The sequence below is a fragment of the Salvelinus namaycush genome, chromosome 20 (genome assembly GCF_016432855.1).
Source record: "Salvelinus namaycush isolate Seneca chromosome 20, SaNama_1.0, whole genome shotgun sequence".
NCBI lineage: Eukaryota > Metazoa > Chordata > Actinopteri > Salmoniformes > Salmonidae > Salvelinus > Salvelinus namaycush.
This window is the reverse complement of record NC_052326.1, coordinates 48,340,063-48,358,506: the sequence shown is the minus strand read 5'-3', so window position 1 is coordinate 48,358,506 and position 18,444 is coordinate 48,340,063. Positions and strand designations below refer to the sequence as shown.

The 18,444-nt window shown below is 42.6% G+C and overlaps 1 protein-coding gene across 1 annotated transcript; it reads right to left on the bottom strand.

Annotated features, from left to right (window-relative positions):
• Positions 1-6,096: 6,096 nt before the first annotated feature.
• On the bottom strand, positions 6,097-8,262 carry pxmp4 (peroxisomal membrane protein 4). Its single transcript, XM_039015274.1, has 4 exons — positions 8,125-8,262; positions 7,620-7,682; positions 7,215-7,413; positions 6,097-6,646 (listed from the first exon to the last, which is right to left on the bottom strand). Exons 1-4 carry the CDS (start codon positions 8,235-8,237, stop codon positions 6,377-6,379), a joined length of 645 nt encoding a protein of 214 aa, XP_038871202.1. The 5' UTR covers positions 8,238-8,262; the 3' UTR covers positions 6,097-6,376.
• Positions 8,263-18,444: the final 10,182 nt, after the last annotated feature.

Below are 18,444 nucleotides of genomic sequence, written 5' to 3'. Positions count from 1 at the left end.
GAGTCCACAATCATCTCCTTTGTCTTGATCACGTTGAGGGAGAGGTTGTTGTCCTGGCACCACACGTTGAGGTCTCTGACCTCCTCCCTATAGGCTGTCTTGTCGTTGTCGGTGATCAGTCCTACTACTGTTATGTCATCAGCAAACTTAATGATGGTGTTGGAATCGTGCCTGGCCATGCAGTCATGAGTGAACAGGGAGTGCAAGAGGGGGCTCAGCACGCACCCCTGAGGGGCCCCCGTGTTGAGGATCAGTGTCGCGGAAGTGTTGTTACCTACCCTTACCACCTGGGGGCGGCCCGTCAGGAAGTGCAGGATCCAGTTGCAGAGGGAGGGGTTTAGTCCCAGGGTCCTTAGCTAAGTGATGAGCTTTGAGAGCACTATGGTGTTGAACGCTGAGCTGTAGTCAATGAATAGAATTCTCACATAGGTGATCCTTTTATCCAGGTGTGAAAGGGCAGTGTGGAGTGTAATAGAGGTTGCATCATCTGTGGATCTGTTGGTGCGGTATGCAAATTCTAGGGTCTAGGGTTTCTGGGATAATGGTGTTGATGTGAGCCATGACCAGCCTTTCAAAGCATTTCATGGCTACAGACGTGAGTGCTACGGGTCAGTAGTCATTTAGGCAGATTACGTTAGTGTTTTTGGGCACAGGGACTATGGTGGTCTGCTTGCAATATGTTGGTATTGCAGACTCATACAGGGAGAGGTTGAAAATGTCAGTGACACTTGCCAGTTGGTTAGCGCAAGCTCGGAGTACACGTCCTGGTAATCCGTCTGGCCCTGCGGCCTTGTGAATGTTGACCTGTTTGAAGGTCTTACTCACATTGGCTGCGGAGAGCGTGATCACACAGTCCTCTGGAACAGCTGATGCTCTCATGCATGTTTCAGTGTTACTTGCCTCAAAGCGAGGATAGAAGTTATTTAGCTCCTCTGGTAGGCTCGTGTCACTGGGCAGTTCTCGGCTGTGCTTCCCTTTGTAGTCTGTGATAGTTTGCAAGCCCTGCCACATCCGACGAGTGTCGGAGCCGGTGTAGTATGATTCGATTTTAGTCCTGTATTGATGCTTTGCCTGTTTGATGGTTCTTAGGAGGGCACAGCGGGATTTCTTATAAGCTTCCAGGTTAGAGTCCCGCTCCTTGAAAGCGGCAGCTCTACCCTTTAGTTCAGCACGAATGTTGCCTGTAATCCATGGCTTCTGGTTGGGGTATGTACGTACAGTCACTGTGAGGACAACGTCCTTGATGCCGTCCTCGATATTGATAAAGCCAGTCACTGATGTGGTGTACTCCTCAATGCCATCGGAAGAATCCCGGAACATATTCCAGTCTGCGCTAGCAAAAAAGTCCTGTAGTTTAGCATCTGCTTCATCTGACCACTTTTTTATAGACCGAGTCACTGGTGCTTCCCGCTTTAATTTGAGCTTGTAAGCAGGAATCAGGAGGATAGAATTATTGTCAGATTTGCCAAATGGAGGGCGAGGAAGAGATTTGCACTCGTCTCTGTGTGTGGAGTAATGGTGGTCTAGAATTTGTTTTCATCTGGTTGCACATTTAACATACTGATAGAAATTAGGTAGAACTGATTTAAGTTTCCTTGCATTAAAGTCCCCGGCCACTAGGAGCGCCGCCTATGGATGAGAGTTTTCCTGTTTGCTTATGGCGGCATACAGCTCATTGAGCGCGGTTTTAGTGCCAGCATCGGTCTGTGGTGGTATATAGACAGCTACGAAAAATACATTTAAACTCTTTAGGTAGATAGTGTGGTTTGCAGTTTATCATGAGATTCTCTACCTCAAGCGAGCAAAACCTTGAGATTTCCTTAGATATCGTGCACCAGCTGTTGTTCACATATATGCATAGGCCCCCGCCCCGTGTCTTACCAGAGACTGCTGTTCTGTCCTGCCGATTTTGTGTATAACCCATCAGCTGTATGTTCTTAATGTCGTCATTCAGCCACGACTCGGTGAAACATAAGATATTACAGTTTTTAATGTCCCGTTGGTAGGATATACGTGCTTTCAGCTCGTCCCATTTATTTTCCAGCGATTGAACACTAGCTAGCAGGATGAAAGGCAAGGGCAGATTAGCCACTCGTTGCCTGATCCTCGCAAGGCACCCTGATCTTTTTCCAAGAAACCTCAGTTGCCTTCTCCAGCGAATCACGGGGATCTGGGCCTGGTCGGGTGTCTGTAGTAGTATGTCCCTCCCGTCCGACTCATTAAAGAAGAACTCTTTGTCCTGTTTGAGGTGAGCAATCGCAGTTCTGATGTCCAGAAGCTCTTTTCGGTCATAAGAGATGGTAGCAGCAACATTATGTACAAAACAAGTTACGAACAACACGAAAAAACAAACAAAATAGCATGGGCGGTCAAGAGCCGATAAGATGGCAGCCCTTTCCTCCGGCGCCATCGTCGCGACCCCTAGTTTGTGAAATCCTGCCATATGACCTACAAATGGTATGTACAATGACCTAAAATTGTACTGCGACGGTATATAATGGCACGGGTGGCAATAGCGATGAATGAATGGAATGTATAGGGATGACACACCAGTGAATGATTGATTGAAGGTTGTGTATTTGTATAAACATAATGAGTAAGAAGTGTTTGTTTGAATGATATGTTTGAATGATAGGCCTGTAAGATATTGAGTAAATAAAGTAATATAACTGAAAACTGAAAGAGGCACATTAAATGACACTATAGAAAGTACTTTTATTGGATTAAACTATGGGAACCCCACACAATAACATTTGCTTCTGCAATATCTATCATAGCAATCAAATGTGCTTTAATATCTTTGATAATGAATTTTTGTGACCAACTTTATTATTATTATTTCAGATCAGGCAATAACATGCACTGTCAACTGTGGGAAATTATATAGACAGGTGTGTGCCTTTCCAAATCATGTCCAATCAATTGAATTTACCACAGGTGCACTCCAATCAAGTTGTAGAAACATCTCAAGGATGATCAATGGAAACAGGATGCACCTGAACTCAGTTTCGAGTCTCATAGCAAAGGGTCTGAATACTTATGTAAATAAGGTATTTTTTCTGTTATTATTTGTATACATTTTCTAAAATGTCTAAGAACCTGTTTTCGCTTTGTCATTATGGGGTATTGTGTTTAGATTGATGAGATTTTTTTGGTTTAATCCAATTTAGAATAAGGATGTAACGGAACAAAATGTGGAAAATGGGAAGATGTCTGAATATTTTCCGAATGCGCTGTAAGTGTGTTGACTGTTACAAAGGTCTTGTTTGCGATGTTAACAAATTAAATACGCAGTGGCATGGTGCATATAGCCATAGAAGCACAGTGACATGTGCCTCAATGCAGTCATATTTGTGGCATATTGGGAGTGTGGCTTTCAGTTAGTTATTTTTGATTATTATTATTTTTTTTTTTAAGTATTTCCTTCTGAAAATGATCTACATCTTGAGTGTAGGTGCAAGGTGTATGGGTTGTCTGTTTCACATGAAATTGTGAATTACTTGGCACCACCATGTGGCTTCTTTGTTTGACAAATAGAACCACGTTTCATTCCACGCAAATGTATGAAGAAAATAATAATATACTACATAAATCATAAAAGCAGCATTTATTCTGTTGCATTTGAAGTGCCTGTATAATTAGATAACAATGTAATCTGTAGGCCAATTCCAATTCTAAGCAGAAGAATTTAGTGAGGAATGGGTTGGTGAAAGGAATATGATTGAGGCTCCCTCAATCCAATGGTTTGGTTTGAAATCCTTGAGGGGGACTGAATGCGTGCATACTCCATGAGGGAGGGAGAAACGGAATTGGGCTTGTATCATGTTCACTCACACTCCACGGGTGGAACATGAATTGAGCAACAAACAGCCCAAAGGCTCAATGCTAGACATAAAAAAAGATTGAGAAAGTAAGAATAGGTCAGACTATTCTTGTTTTTACACCAATTACAAACAAAAAAAACATTGTAAATTGTGATCTGAAAAGGACACATACTTTACCATGAATAGCACAGTGAATGTGTCCTCAATAAATGAAAAAGCATTGTTGAATGACAGTATGGCTAAGAAAGGCAATTCACTTTTAAGTACATTTTGTATCACGCTATCATCTTATGAAAGAAAAAAAATAAACATTACAAAGAACATTACAAAGAATCTAGTAATTACTGGAAAATATGTTATTCTATGAATCAAGTGCGGTGAGTGCATTGGGAAAAAAGACTGTAGGTAGTGCATAGTCTTAAGCAGGGGTTCCCAAACCTGTTCCTGGGGGCCACATTTTTGTTTACACAGCTGATTCAAATAACCAACTCATAGTCACGCTTTGATTACTTGAATCAGCTGTGTAGTGCCCGGGCAAAAACCAAAACATGCCCCCAGGACCGAGCTTGGGAAACCCTGTTTTAAACTACAGTAGCATATAAAAACTGATACAATTCTAGATTGACAGGGAGAGCAAATGCGCTTCACACCTTTTCAGATATTATTTATTTCACTTACACTAGATCTAGGAGCACATAGTTCTTACTGAAAGCCAACATTTATTAAAAAATATTTCATTTCTTTAAAGGTTTATAATCACTAGCTCTTGATTTAACATGGCAGAGAACCAGGACCCGTATTCACAAATAGTGCTGATCTTGGCGATATACAGTACCAGTCAAAAGTTTGGACACACCTACTCATTCAAGGGTTTTTCTTTATATTTACTATTTTCTACATTGTAGAATAATAGTGAAGACATCAAAACTATGAAAGAACACATATGGAATCATGTAGTACCCAAAATCTAGATATTTTATATTTTAAATTCTTCAAAGTAGCCACCCTTTGCCTTGATGACAGCTTGGCACACACTTGGCATTCTCGCAATCAGTTTCATGAAGTAGTCACCTGGAATGAATTTCAATTAACAGGTGTGCCTTGTGAATTTGTGGAATTTCTTTCCTTCTTAATGCATTTGAGCCAATCAGTTGTGTTGTGACAAGGTAGGGGTGGTAAACAGAAAATAGCCCTATTTGGTAAAAGAACAAGTACATATTATGGCAAGAACAGCTCAAATAAGCAAAGAGAAACGACAGTCCATTATTACTTTAAGACACGAAGGTCCGCCAATCCGGAAAATGTCAAGAACATTGAACGTTTCTTTAAGTGATCGCAAAAACCATCATGCGCTATGATGAAACTGGCTCTTATGAGGACCACCACAGGAAAGGAAGACCCAGAGTTACCTCTGCTGCAGAGGATAAGTTCATTAGAGTTAACTGCACCTCAGAAATTGCAGCCAAGGTAAATGCTTCACAGAGTTCAAGTAACAGACACATCAACATCAACTGTTCAGAGGAGACTGCGTGAATCAGGCCTTCATGGTTGAATTGCTGCAAATAATCCACTACTAAAGGACACCAATAAGAAGAATATACGTGCTTGGGCCAAGAAACACGAGCAATGGACATTAGACTGGTGGAAATCTGTCCTTTGGTCTGAGTCCAAATTTGAGATTTTTGGTTCCAACCGCAGTGTATTTGTGAGACACAGAGTAGGTGAGCTGATGATCTCCGCATGTGTGGTTTCCACCGTGAAGCATGGAGGAGGAGATGTGATGGTGCTTTGCTGGTGACACGGTCTGTGATTTATTTAGAATTTAAGGCACACTTAACCAGCATGGCTACTGCAGCATTCTGCCATCCCATCTGGTTTTCGCTTACAGCACAATGTCCCAACACACCTCCAGGCTGTGACAGGGCTATTTGACCAAGAAGGAGAGTGATGGAGTGCTGCATCAGATAACCTGGCCTCCACAATCACCCGACCTCAACCCAATTGAGATGGTTTGGGATGAGTTGGACCGCAGAGTAAAGGAAAAGCAGCCAACAAGTGCTCAGTATATGTGGGAACTCCTTCAAGACTGTTGGAAAAGCTTTCCAGGTGAAGCTGTTGAGAGAATGCCAAGACTGTGCAAAGCTGTCATCAAGGCAAACGGTGGCTACTTTGAAGAAGCTAAAATCTAAAATATCTGTTTTGGTTACTACATGATTCCATATGTTATTTCATCGTTTTGATATCTTCACTATTATTTTACAATGTAGAAAATAGTAAAAATAAAGACCCTTGAATGAGTAGGTGTGTCCAAACTTTTGACTGGTATTGTATGTATGTATCATCTTATTCATTCTTTTCTAAAAGGCAAAACTGATCCTAGATCAGCCCTCCTACTCTGAGACACTTCAAATACGGGCCCAGGCCTGCATCCCAACAGTCTAAAGTCATACTGGGAATTTGCTTTCCACCCTGTCCAGTTCTTTCAGACCAGATGAAGGAAAGGAGACGAGGAAGACACGTTAGTCTATTGAGATGCTTATTTTAGCTTTAGCTCACTTGGGAGCGACAGTCCTTGGCTTGTTGTAGACAAGGAAGTCTGAGACATCGTGCCACACGTTGCTGTCGTGGTAGAGGTAGTTCATGGAGGACTGCAGTGAAGGCTGCAGGGTGTGGGGGTGGTACTCGAACAGCCACAGCACGATGCCCCACACCAGGGTAGCAAACAGGGGGAAGGGGTCCCGCTTGGGCTGTGGTACAATGCCTTTCTCCACAGCCAGGCGAGACAAGGCAAACAGGATCCTAGACAGCAGGTACATGTTGATCTAGAGACGTGACAAGGAAGATCCTTTCATTAGACAAGACAACAAGGAAGTACATTTCATTAGAAATACAGTAAGGTAGAATATTGGCTAGCCTACATAAGAACAGTCTTGGGCAGCTTCCTTTCGACCACTCTTTCTCTCGTAACCACTTTGAAGACTTGACATAGTGCAACAAGGTGACAGATCCAGATGTTTTATTGGTCATGTATTGGCACTAGTAACCCAGGTTGAGCGCAGCCCTCATGACATAAGTATTGTCAATTTATCTGGCTATTAATCTCTTGTGGAAAGACAAATATAACATAAATGGGATGGGACGACTACAGAGGAACAACTGTTCCAGTGTGCTGGTTTTGTGTCACTGGTTATTTGGACAGTTCACAATTCACCTGCACGTTTTGAATTTCAGGAGTGGACATTTGGCCCATAGACTTACCTGAGACTTCAGGGAGAGGGGGGGGGATAGGGCTACCAATGAGGTTCTGGCAATTGTGCTAGTTTCATCTCTCATAACTCTTCCCCTAGATCATCATAGAGCAGTTTATGCCATGTTTTAGTTCTGGATTACCTGGCTATTGATGTTGTCGTTTTCCCCAAACACCAACCAGCCACCGAGGCAGGCGGCAAAGAAGGACTGAGACTGTAGACTCTTCCCCTGGATCCTCTCCTGTAGGGCCTGCAGTCCTTTGTACGTGAACACAAAGTAAGCGAGGTTGCGCGAGTGTTGGTACGTGGCCTTCACAATGGCTCGCAGCTTATCTTTCAGGCTGAGCATATGAAAAAGGGTGGTGGGGGGAGCATATGAAAAAGGTTTATGGGGGGGAGCATATGAAAAAGGGTGGTGGGGAGCATATAAAAGGGTGGGGGGGGCGCATTGTTCATTGTTAATAGACCATTATCAATTTTTGATGCAGATTTGATTTATTTTAGCACTAGCTAAGGGATTTTGGAGAGTGCTTAAATGTATTCTTACCTTCCACTTCTGAAAAGAAACGTCATGACAAGAGCATGGGGTGCCCGGATTTTTGCCCCATAACTGTAAATTAGAAATATCAGGTTCAAGGTCAGTGTCAACTGATTTACACGTGTGTGATATGGCAGGTCAGCCAAACTGTATGAATCTTGAGGAAGGTCAAACCACTGAGTTAGCAAGCTACAGTTAGGCTAACTAATGTCAAGTGTTTCAGGGTTTGATAGATAGCTACTAACTTTAGTTAACTAACAACAACGCTAGGTCCATCTAGCTGACTTTGCTTGACCATCATCATTAGCAACATAGCTAGTTATTTCAATACGCTTGCTGGCCAACCTTGGCTAACTAGCTCAAAGGGCAGCTAGCTACTGTACGTTGGATAGCAAGCTGTAAAATAATAGCTAACGTAGATAACAGATTCTAGCTAAGTGGTCAAGCTAGCTAGCTAGAAATAAGCAAAGTAAGTTAGCTAGCTAGAAAGTAAGTAGCTAAGTAAACAACTCACACAGCACCATTTCGGAATCCTTTAACAACTGCAAGTGCAGCTTTATACTTTTCTTGCTGTAATAAATTATTAATCATGTACACCACAGTTTTGACTAAATCTGGACCTGCCATTTTGGGTGTCTTGACTGAATGTGACACAAATCCAAGCGTTTTAGTGCCGCGCAAATATTTTCCGTCACGGGACAAGGAATCTGCATGAAGGTTCCTATTTAAGCCTGAGGACAGCCACCAAGTTACAGTAACTGTCCAGTGTTGCCAGATTTCAATGAAATATGACCTATTTACAATATGAGAAATTGTTTTCCTTCCAAAAAAGGGTAGTTAAGTATGTTTTAAGATCAGCTTTTCTGTGGTGGAATGGTGTGAGCGTACTCCAATAACATAATTACTTCTTCTCCATTTGGGTTTAATGGCAGTTGGCATCCAATACAACTGTGTTTTTCGACTTCAAATGATTTTTTTTTTTTTGCACAAATAAAAAAGAAACATCCCAAACTACATATACTACACTACCCACCCCTAGCCAACTATCCATGCTACAGAGTTCAGGTAAATTAATCCCTTCTTGGCCCACAGGCCTGGGAGGGCGGCACTCCTTCTCCCAACATCTTCTGTAGATCCTCTGCAGTTATGTCTTGAGCATCCAGAAAACATCCTGCCGCTTTCACAATAATGGCAATTCTCTCTGACCTGCTTTCTACTTGCGCAGCACAATTCACGACCAATGCCATGAAGGACAAAAACCTGGATTTGTCAACGCACAGCAACATTCACTTTTTTCATTGGCCCTTTTATCACAGTGACGGAGGAAGCATTCCCTCCCTCTCTACCCTTCTCACTGCCTCTGCATATGTAACACCCTGTCCTACTCTGACTTTAGCTACCTCTATCTGTTTCACTTTAACCAGTCATTCTGTATTCTTGGCTTAATGACTATCTTCACAGTTACGACACTGTCAGGGCTCCTCCTTCAGACATGTCTCCACTAAATGGAAACCTCCACCCCTACCACATCTCAGCTGAACCTTCCTACACACTGACCATGCCCATACTTCTGGCAGCGGAAACTCTGAAAAACATTAGGCACAAATGCTCTAACCGAATAACTCATATCCTAACATCACCCTATCAGGGAGAACCTCCAACTCAAAGCACAGCATCACGGCCAGACTTTCCTCCCTCCAGCCGCCTCGATTTCTGGTTAATCGTCGGGCTTCACACACGCCAAGAACCTTCTTTAGTTGCTAATCCTCGACACTTAGAGGCATGGTTATCACCGCCTTGAGAGGAGCTCTGCTCCGTAGACTAAAACACATTACCTCTCATTCCCCGCAGTCAACCCAAGCACAATCCCTCTGGGATATAAACTCAGCAAAAAAAGAAATGTCCCTTTTTCAGGACCTTGTCTTTCAAAGATAACTCGTAAAAATCCAAATAACAGATCTTCATTGTAAAGGGTTTAAACACTGTTTCCCATGCTTGCTCAATGAACCATAAACAATTAATGAACATACACCTGTTGAACGGTCGTTAAGACACTAACAGCTTACAGATGGTAGGCAATTAACTCTTTGGGGTAGGGGGCAGTATTTTCACGTCCGGATGAAAAGCGTGCCCAGAGTAAACTGCCTGCTACTCAGGCCCAAATCCTAGGATATGCATATTATTAGTAGATTTGGATAGAAAACTCTGAAGTTTCTAAAACTGTTTGAATGATGTCTGTGAGTATAACAGAACTCATATGGCAGGCAAAAACCTGAGAGAAAATCCAACCAGTAAGTGGGAAATCTGAGGTTTGTAGGTTTTCAACTCTTTGCTTATCCAAGGTACAGTGGAAATTGGGTCATCTTGCACTTCCTAAGGCTTCCACTAGATGTCAACAGTCTTTAGAACCTTGTTTGATGCTTCTACTGTGAAGTGGGGGTGAATGAGAGAAGATTGAGTAAGGTCTCTCCCAGAGTGCCACGAGCTGACCATGCGCGTTCATGTGAGAGTTAGCTGCGTTCCATCGCATTTCTGAAGACAAAGGAATTCTCCGGTTGGAATATTATTGAAGATTTATGTTAAAAACATCCTAAAGATTGATTCTATACATCGTTTGACATGTTTCTACGGACTGTAACGTAACTTTTTGGACTTTTCGTCCGTACTTTCTGCTGGGCTTGCACGCGCGTCGTGAGTTTAGATTGTGTACTGAACGCGTGAACAACAAGGAGGAATTTGGACATAAATTATTAACATTATCGAACAAAACAAACATTTATTGTGGAACTGGGATTCCTGGGAGTGCATTCTAATGAAGATCATCAAAGGTAAGTGAATATTTATAATGCTATTTCTGACTTCTGTTGACTCCAACATGGCGGATATCTCTTTGGGTTGATTTGTCGTCTGAGCGCCGTACTCAGATTATTGCATGGTTTGCTTTTTCCGTAAAGTTTTTTTGAAATCTGACACAGCGGTTGCATTAAGAAGAAGTGGATCTACAATTCCATGTATAACACTTGTATTTTCATCAACATTTATGATGACTATTTCTGTAAATTGATGTGGCTCTCTGCAAAATCACCGGATGTTTTGGAACTACTGAACATAACGCGCCAATGTAAACTCAGATTTTTTGATATAAATATGAACTTTACCGAACAAAACATACATGTATTGTGTAACATGAAGTCCTATGAGTGTCATCTGATGAAGATCATCAAAGGTTAGTGATTAATTTGATCTATATTTCTGCTTTTTGTGACTCCTCTCTTTGGGTGGGAAAATGGCTGTGTTTTTCTGTGAATAGGCACTCACCTAATATAATCGTTTGGTTTGCTTTCGTCGTAAAGCCTATTTGAAATCGGACACTGTGGCTGGATTTACAACAAGTGTATCTTTAAAATGGTGTAAAATACATGTACAGTGGGGCAAAAAAGTATTTAGTCAGCCACCAATTGTGCAAGTTCTCCCACTTAAAAAGATGAGAGAGGCCTGTAATTTTCCTCATAGGTACACTTCAACTATGACAGACAAAATGAGAAAAAAAATCCAGAAAATCACATTTTAGGATTTTTAATGAATTTATTTGCAAATTATGGTGGAAAATAAGTATTTGGTCACCTACAAACAAGCAAGATTTCTGGCTCTCACAGACCTGTAACTTCTTCTTTAAGAGGCTCCTCTGTCCTCCACTCGTTACCTGTATTAATGGCACCTTATTGAGCTTGTTATCAGTATAAAAGACACCTGTCCACAACCTCAAACAGTCACACTCCAAACTCCACTATGGCCAAGACCAAAGAGCTGTCAAAGCAATTATTAGGAAATGGAAGACATACAAGACCACTGATAATCTCCCTCGATCTGGGGCTCCACGCAAGATCTCACACCGTGGGGTCAAAATGATCACAAGAAAAAAATCCCAGAACCACACGGGGGGACCTAGTGAATGACCTGCAGAGATCAGGGACCAAAGTAACAAAGCCTACCATCAGTAACACACTACGCCGCCAGGGACTCAAATCCTGCAGTGCCATGTGTCCCCCTGCTTAAGCCAGTACATGTCCAGGCCAGTCTGAAGTTTGCTAGAGAGCATTTGGATGATCCAGAAGAAGATTGGGAGAATGTCATATGGTCAGATGAAACCAAAATATAACTTTTTGGTAAAAACTCAACTCGTCGTGTTTGGAGGACAAAGAATGCTGAGTTGCATCCAAAGAACACCATACCTACTGTGAAGCATGGGGGTGGAAACATCATGCTTTGGGGCTGTTTTTCTGCAAAGGGACCAGAACGACTGATCCGTGTAAAGGAAAGAATGAATGGGGCCATGTATCGTGAGATTTTGAGTGGAAACCTCCTTCCATCAGCAAGGGCATTGAAGATGAAACGTGGCTGGGTCTTTCAGCATGACAATGATCCCAAACACACCGCCCGGGCAACGAAGGAGTGGCTTCGTAAGAAGCATTTCAAGGTCCTGGAGTGGCCTAGCCAGTCTCCAGATCTCAACCCCATAGAAAATCTTTGGAGGGAGTTGAAAGTCCGTGTTGCCCAGCAACAGCCCCAAAACATCACTGCTCTAGAGGAGATCTGCATGGAGGAATGGGCCAAAATACCAGCAACAGTGTGTGAAAACCTTGTGAAGACTTACAGAAAACGTTTGACCTCTGTCATTGCCAACAAAGGGTATATAACAAAGTATCGAGATAAACTTTTGTTATTGACCAAATACTTATTTTCCACCATAATTTGCAAATAAATTCATTAAAAATCCTACAATGTGATTTTTTGGATTTTTTTCCCTCATTTTGTCTGTCATAGTTGAAGTGTACCTATGATGAAAATTACAGGCCTCTCATCTTTTTAAGTGGGAGAACTTGCACAATTGGTGGCTGACTAAATAATTTTTTGCCCCACTGTATTTTTGAGAAATTTTATTTATGGGATTTCTGTTGTTTTGAATTTGGCGCCCTGTAGTTTCACTGGCTGTTGACGAGGTGAGACGCTACCGTCCCACATACCCTAGAGAGGTTAAGGTCAGAGTTATGAAAACTTAGGACACTAAAGAGGCCTTTCTACTGACTCTGAAAAACACCAAAAGAAAGATGCCCTGGGTCCCTGCTCATCTGCTTGAACGTGCCTTAGGCATGCTGCAAGGAGGCATGAGGACTGCAGATGTGGCCAGGGAAATAAATTGCAATGTCCGTACTGTGAGACGCCTAAGACAGCGCTACAGGGAGACAGGATGGACAGCTGATCGTCCTCGCAGTGGCAGACCACGTGTAACAACACCTGCACAGGATCGGTACATCCACACATCACACCTGCGGGACAGGTACAGGATGGCAACAACAACTGCCCGAGTTAAACCAGGAACGCACAATCCCTCCATCAGTGCTCAGACTGTCCGCAATAGGCTGAGAGAGTTGAAAGGCAGGTCCTCACCAGACATCACCGGCAACAACGTCGCCTATGGGCACAAACCCACCATCGCTGGACCAGACAGGACTGGCAAAAAGTGCTCTTCACTGACGAGTCGCGGTTTTGTCTCACCAGGGGTGATGGTCAGATTTGCGTTTATCGTCGAAGTAATGAGCGTTACACTGAGGCCTGTACTCTGGAGCGGGATCGATTTGGAGGTGGAGGGTCCGTCATGGTCTGGGGTGGTGTGTCACAGCATCATCGGACTGAGCTTGTTGTCATTGCAGGCAATCTCAACGCTCTGCGTTACAGGGAAAACATCCTCCTCCCTCATGTGGTACCCTTCCTGCAGGCTCATCCTGATATGACCCTCCAGCATGACAATGCCACCAGCCATACTGCTCGTTTTGTGCATGATTTCCTGCAAGACAGGAATGTCAGTGTTCTGCCATGGCCAGCGAAGAGCCTGGATCTCAATCCCATTAAGCACGTCTGGGACCTGTTGGATCGGAGGGTGAGAGCTAGGGCCATTCCCCCCAGAAATGTCAGAGAACTTGCAGGTGCCTTGGTGGAAGAGCGGAGTAACATCTCACAGCAAGAACTGGCAAATCTGGTGCAGTCCATGAGGAGATGCACTGCAGTACTTAATCCAGCTTGTGGCCACACCAGATACTGACTGTTACTTTTGATTTTGACCCACCCTTTGTTCAGAGACACATTATTCCATTTCTGTTAGTCACATGTCTGTGGAACTGGTTCAGTTTGTTGAATCTTATGTTCATACAAATATTTACACATGTTAAGTTTGCTGAAAATAAACTTAGTTGACAGGAAGGACGTTTCTTTTTTTGTTGAGTTTAGATGTACATCCTACCATTATGAATCCAATTCTCACTACCTTGCCTGCACTTTTCCTAGCTTACTCTCCACCCACCCTGATACCTCAAACAGATTTTCCCCTTGAATCGCACTCCAATCACCAAAGAATCCTTGTGGATTTCCATTTCCCTGATTCTGTTTCCTTTCCACGCTTCAGACACTGCTTCTTCCTCATACTCAACTCCCTCATACTCCATTTCCCATGATCACCTCTGAGAGCCCCAGGTCTATAGGGAGACATACTGTAGTTCTATACTCAGTACAGATATTCCATGTTCCCGCTCTTCAGTTTCTTCTTCTGCGCCATTCCCCCTGCAGCTGGTTCCTCAGGTCTCCAACTTTCAAACTAACCACAGCAGATGTACAAATGTATAAGAAAATCCAGACCTGAGTAGTGAAAAGACAGGTGAGGTAGCAAGCTAACTCATTCAAGGGAGTAGACCGCTGATTGGCCAGCCTATCCTCCTCAGGATGACATCATCCTCTAAGAGGAAATAGTTGTTTTGCACTGTTTGAGATACAAGTTTGAGGTTTTTTATTGTTATTTCTCTAATTTGTGTTTTGGCCACAAATACGAGTATAGGAAGAGTCAACAACATTATTTGGGTATGAGTTAACAGAATATGAACTTTTAAGTGAGATTTTCACCAGACAGTTACTAAATTAAATTCAGAGTCAGATATTTGATAGCGTCTGAATTGAGGTTTTGCGGGACTTAAATGTAAAAAAAAAAAAATCACGCAAAAGACTGAAGTTCCAGTATTATTTAGACTTTTTTTTTTACATTATAAAAATCCTTCATCTTCACATAAGAAAAAATAACTAGTATCCAACCATTAACTCACATTTATTAAAATGTTAGAGAGGTTTTACAATGAAAAATACTATCAACATGATTAGTTAACACCAACACATTCCTGTACATTTTATTCCTTTATGATCTGGGAACATGGCAATACTTCAAAAAAGAACAATTATTTAAAGTGGTTAATAAGCCGAGTAAGGCGCTATCACTTGTTATTTGTTAATAACAGCAATCTCTTCATGGCAGTGCACTATGAGGTGGTGAGCCAGAATGAGTGTGTGGTCAAGAAGAAGTCTTGAGGATGCAGTGAAGCAATGGGATGTAGAATGGCCCTGACTATACAGCCAGTTATAAAGTGGTATCAGAGGCGACAGCCACGGCACACAACGTTTTGAAAATGGTTTTTTTTGTAAGGAAAAATGTGTTTCTTAATGGAAGTTCAAGGAGTCTCTCCCCGATTCAAAACATTTTCAAACTACTAAACAACTCAGACACTCACAGCTAAGACAGCCACTAGGCTGGGGTTAACACTATTTGTGTCATAGACAGTGCATTCGGAAAGTATTCAGACCCCTTGACTTTTTCCACATTTTGTTAAGTTACAGCCTTCATCTAAAATTGATTAAATTGTTTTCTCCCCCTTCATCAATCTACACACAATACCCCATAATGACAAAGCAAAAACTGGTTTTAGACATTTTAGAAATGTACACCCCCCCCCCCCCCCTGGAAATATAATTTACATAAGTATTCAGACCTTTTACTCAGTACTTTGTTGAAGCGCCTTTGGCAGAGATTACAGCCTCAAATCTTATTGGGTATGACGCTGCACGCTTGGCACACCTGTATTTGGGGAGTTCCTCCCATTCTTCTCTGCAGATCCTCTCAAGCTCTGTCAGGTTGGATGGGGTGCGTCGCTGCACAACTATTTTAAGGTCTCTCCAGAGATGTTCGATCGGGTTCAAGCCCAGGCTCTGTTTAGGCCATTCAGAGACTTGTGCCCAAGCCACTCCTGCGTTGTCTTGGACCCCATTCTGAGGTCCTGTGCACTCTGGAGTAGGTTTCCATCAAGGATCTCTCTGTACTTTGCTGCGTTCATCTTTCCCCCAATCCTGACTAGTCTCCCAGTCCCTGCCGCTGAAAAACATCCCCACAGCATGATGCTGCCACCACCATGCTTCCCCATAGGGGTGGTGCCAGGTTCCCTCCACATTCAGGCCAAAGAGTTTAATCTTGGTTTCATCAGACCAGAGAATCTTGTTTCTCATGGTCAGAGTCCTTTAGGTGCCTTTTGGCAAACTACAAGCGGGCTGTCATGTGCCTTTTACTGAAGAGTTGCTTCCATCTGGCCACTCTACCATAAATGCCTGATTGGTGGAGTGCTGCAGAGATGGCTGTCCTTCTGGAAGGTTCTCCTATCTCCACAGAAGAACTCTGGAGCTCTGTCAGTGACCATCAGATTCTTGGTCACCCTTCTCCCACGATTGCTCAGTTTGGATGGGCGGCCAGCTCTAGGAAGAGTCTTGGTGGTTCCAAACTTCTGCCATTTAAGAATGATGGAGGCCACTTTGTTCTTGGGGAACTTCAATGCTGCAGAAATTTTTTGGTACCCTTCCCCAAATATGTGTCAAGGCACAATCCTGTCTCGGCGCTCTACAGACAATTCCTTGGACATCACGGCTTAGTTTTTGCTCTGATATCCACTGTCAACTGTGGGATGTTATATAGACATGTGTCTCTTTCCAAATCATGTCCAATCAATTGAATTATACCACAGGTGGACTCAAGTTGTAGAAACATCTCAAAGATGATCAATGGAAACAGGATACAGCCAAGCTCAATTCCGAGTCATAGTAAAGTGTCTGAATACTGATGTAAATAAGGTATCAGTTTATAATTATTTGTATACATTTGCTAAAAAAAATAAACAAAGTTTTTGCTTTGTCATTATGTGGTATGGTGTGTAGATTGATGAGGAATATGTTTTATTTAATAAATTTTAGAATAAGGCTGTAACGTTACAAAATGTGGAAAAAGGGAAGGGGTCTGAATACTTTCCATATGCATGTAAGTTGGTGTCAAATGAATTCAAATACCAGTGAAGCACGACAAGGATATTATGTATGTCACTTGGATGCTTGATTTGACTGCAAATACACATCTGTGAGCTAAACATTTCTTGAAAGAAAGATATATTTAATCAAACTTGATTATACTGCCACTGTTCTTGCGAAGAAATGCTACCGAGAGGCATGTTGAAGAAATGCCTGAGAAGCAGAGTTCACAAAAGGTCAGAAGTGGTAGATCTCATTCAATGCCAATCAACATGGTGATGTTCATCAGGTCACACGAAGGAGAAAGTTATGGAACATTTTGCAATGTGTAATGAGAATGAGCGTTTCTTATGGGACAATTGCAGGTAATCCCCCCCGGTTTCAGTCCACTTGGTGCCTAATGATCACAACCTTTTTTGTTGTTGTTGCATAGACATGGTTCAGATTTGACTCTTGATTCAGTCGTTTTGCTACGCTCACTGCAGCCGTTGATAGAATAATCATTTGGGACAGGTGATGCAATATTTAGCAACACAAACTTTTAACAAAAAAAAATCTAGAATGACAAAACTGAACCCTATAAAACTAGGGCCGCATTGCTGTTAAGTTAATTACATGTTAACTACTATATGTTAACTTAAATTCTTCTCATCCACATTATATTTATATATATATATTTATTAGGGCTATGGGCCTGGGACATACATATAAACACTCAGTGTACAGTTTATTAGGTACACCCATCTAGTACCGGGTTGGACCCCTTTTTGCCTCCAGAACAACCTGAATTATCCGGGGAATTGATCCTACAAGGTGTTGGAAATGTTCAAACGTTGCTCAATTGGTATCAAGGGACCTAACGTGTGCCTGAAAAACATTCCCCACACCATTACGCCACCAGCCTGTACCGTTGACACCAGGCAGGATGGGGCCATGGACTCATGCTGCTTATTCCAAATCCTGAATGCCATCCGTATGACGGAAAAGGAACCGGGATTCATCGGACCAGCCACTGTTTTTCCACTCCTCAATTGTCCAGTGTTGGTAATCGCGTCTTCTTGTTTTTAGCTGATAGGAGTGGAACCCGGTGCAGTTGTCTGCTGCAATAGCCCATCTGTGACAAGGACCGACAAGTTGCGTTCCGAGATGCAGTTCTGCGCCGTTATTTGCCTGTTAGCTTGCACAATTCTTGCCATTCTCCTTCGGCCTCTTATTAACGAGCCGTTTCGCCCACAGGACTGCCGCTGACTTAATGTTCTTTATCGCACCATTCTATGTAAACCCTAGACACTGTCGTGCATGAAAAGCCCAACCGGCACGACGGGCAACGAGGATCATACCACGCTCACTCAGTGCATCCAATGGCAATGTCTGCTTCAGGTAAAACACATTCAGCCGCTTGTGGATGACAGCTCCAACACAGTTCCACCTCAGACACCACCAAAACAACAGCTATGCGGGTGTCAACTAGCGCAGATATGATTTAAACTGGTCCTTAATCATTTGATCTTGGAGTTGATGATAATCCTCTATACGACAAAAAAGGTTAACCTTTCAGTGGGAGTGATTTTCACAAGCAGTTGTCTTATTTCTTAATTACTGTACCTAATTCCTAAATTTACTCTTTCCTTATCTTTAACTTTTGACACACTGCTGACACTCCCACGTCATT

Coding starts and splice junctions, on each gene's coding strand:
- pxmp4 (XM_039015274.1), bottom strand. CDS start 8,237: ATGGCAGGTCCAGATTTAGTCAAAACTGTGGTGTACATGATTAATAAT. Junction 7,683..8,124: donor GGATTCCGAAATGGTGCTGT/GTGAGTTGTTTA, acceptor TCTAATTTACAG/TTATGGGGCAAAAATCCGGG. Junction 7,414..7,619: donor TTTCTTTTCAGAAGTGGAAG/GTAAGAATACAT, acceptor TCATATGCTCAG/CCTGAAAGATAAGCTGCGAG.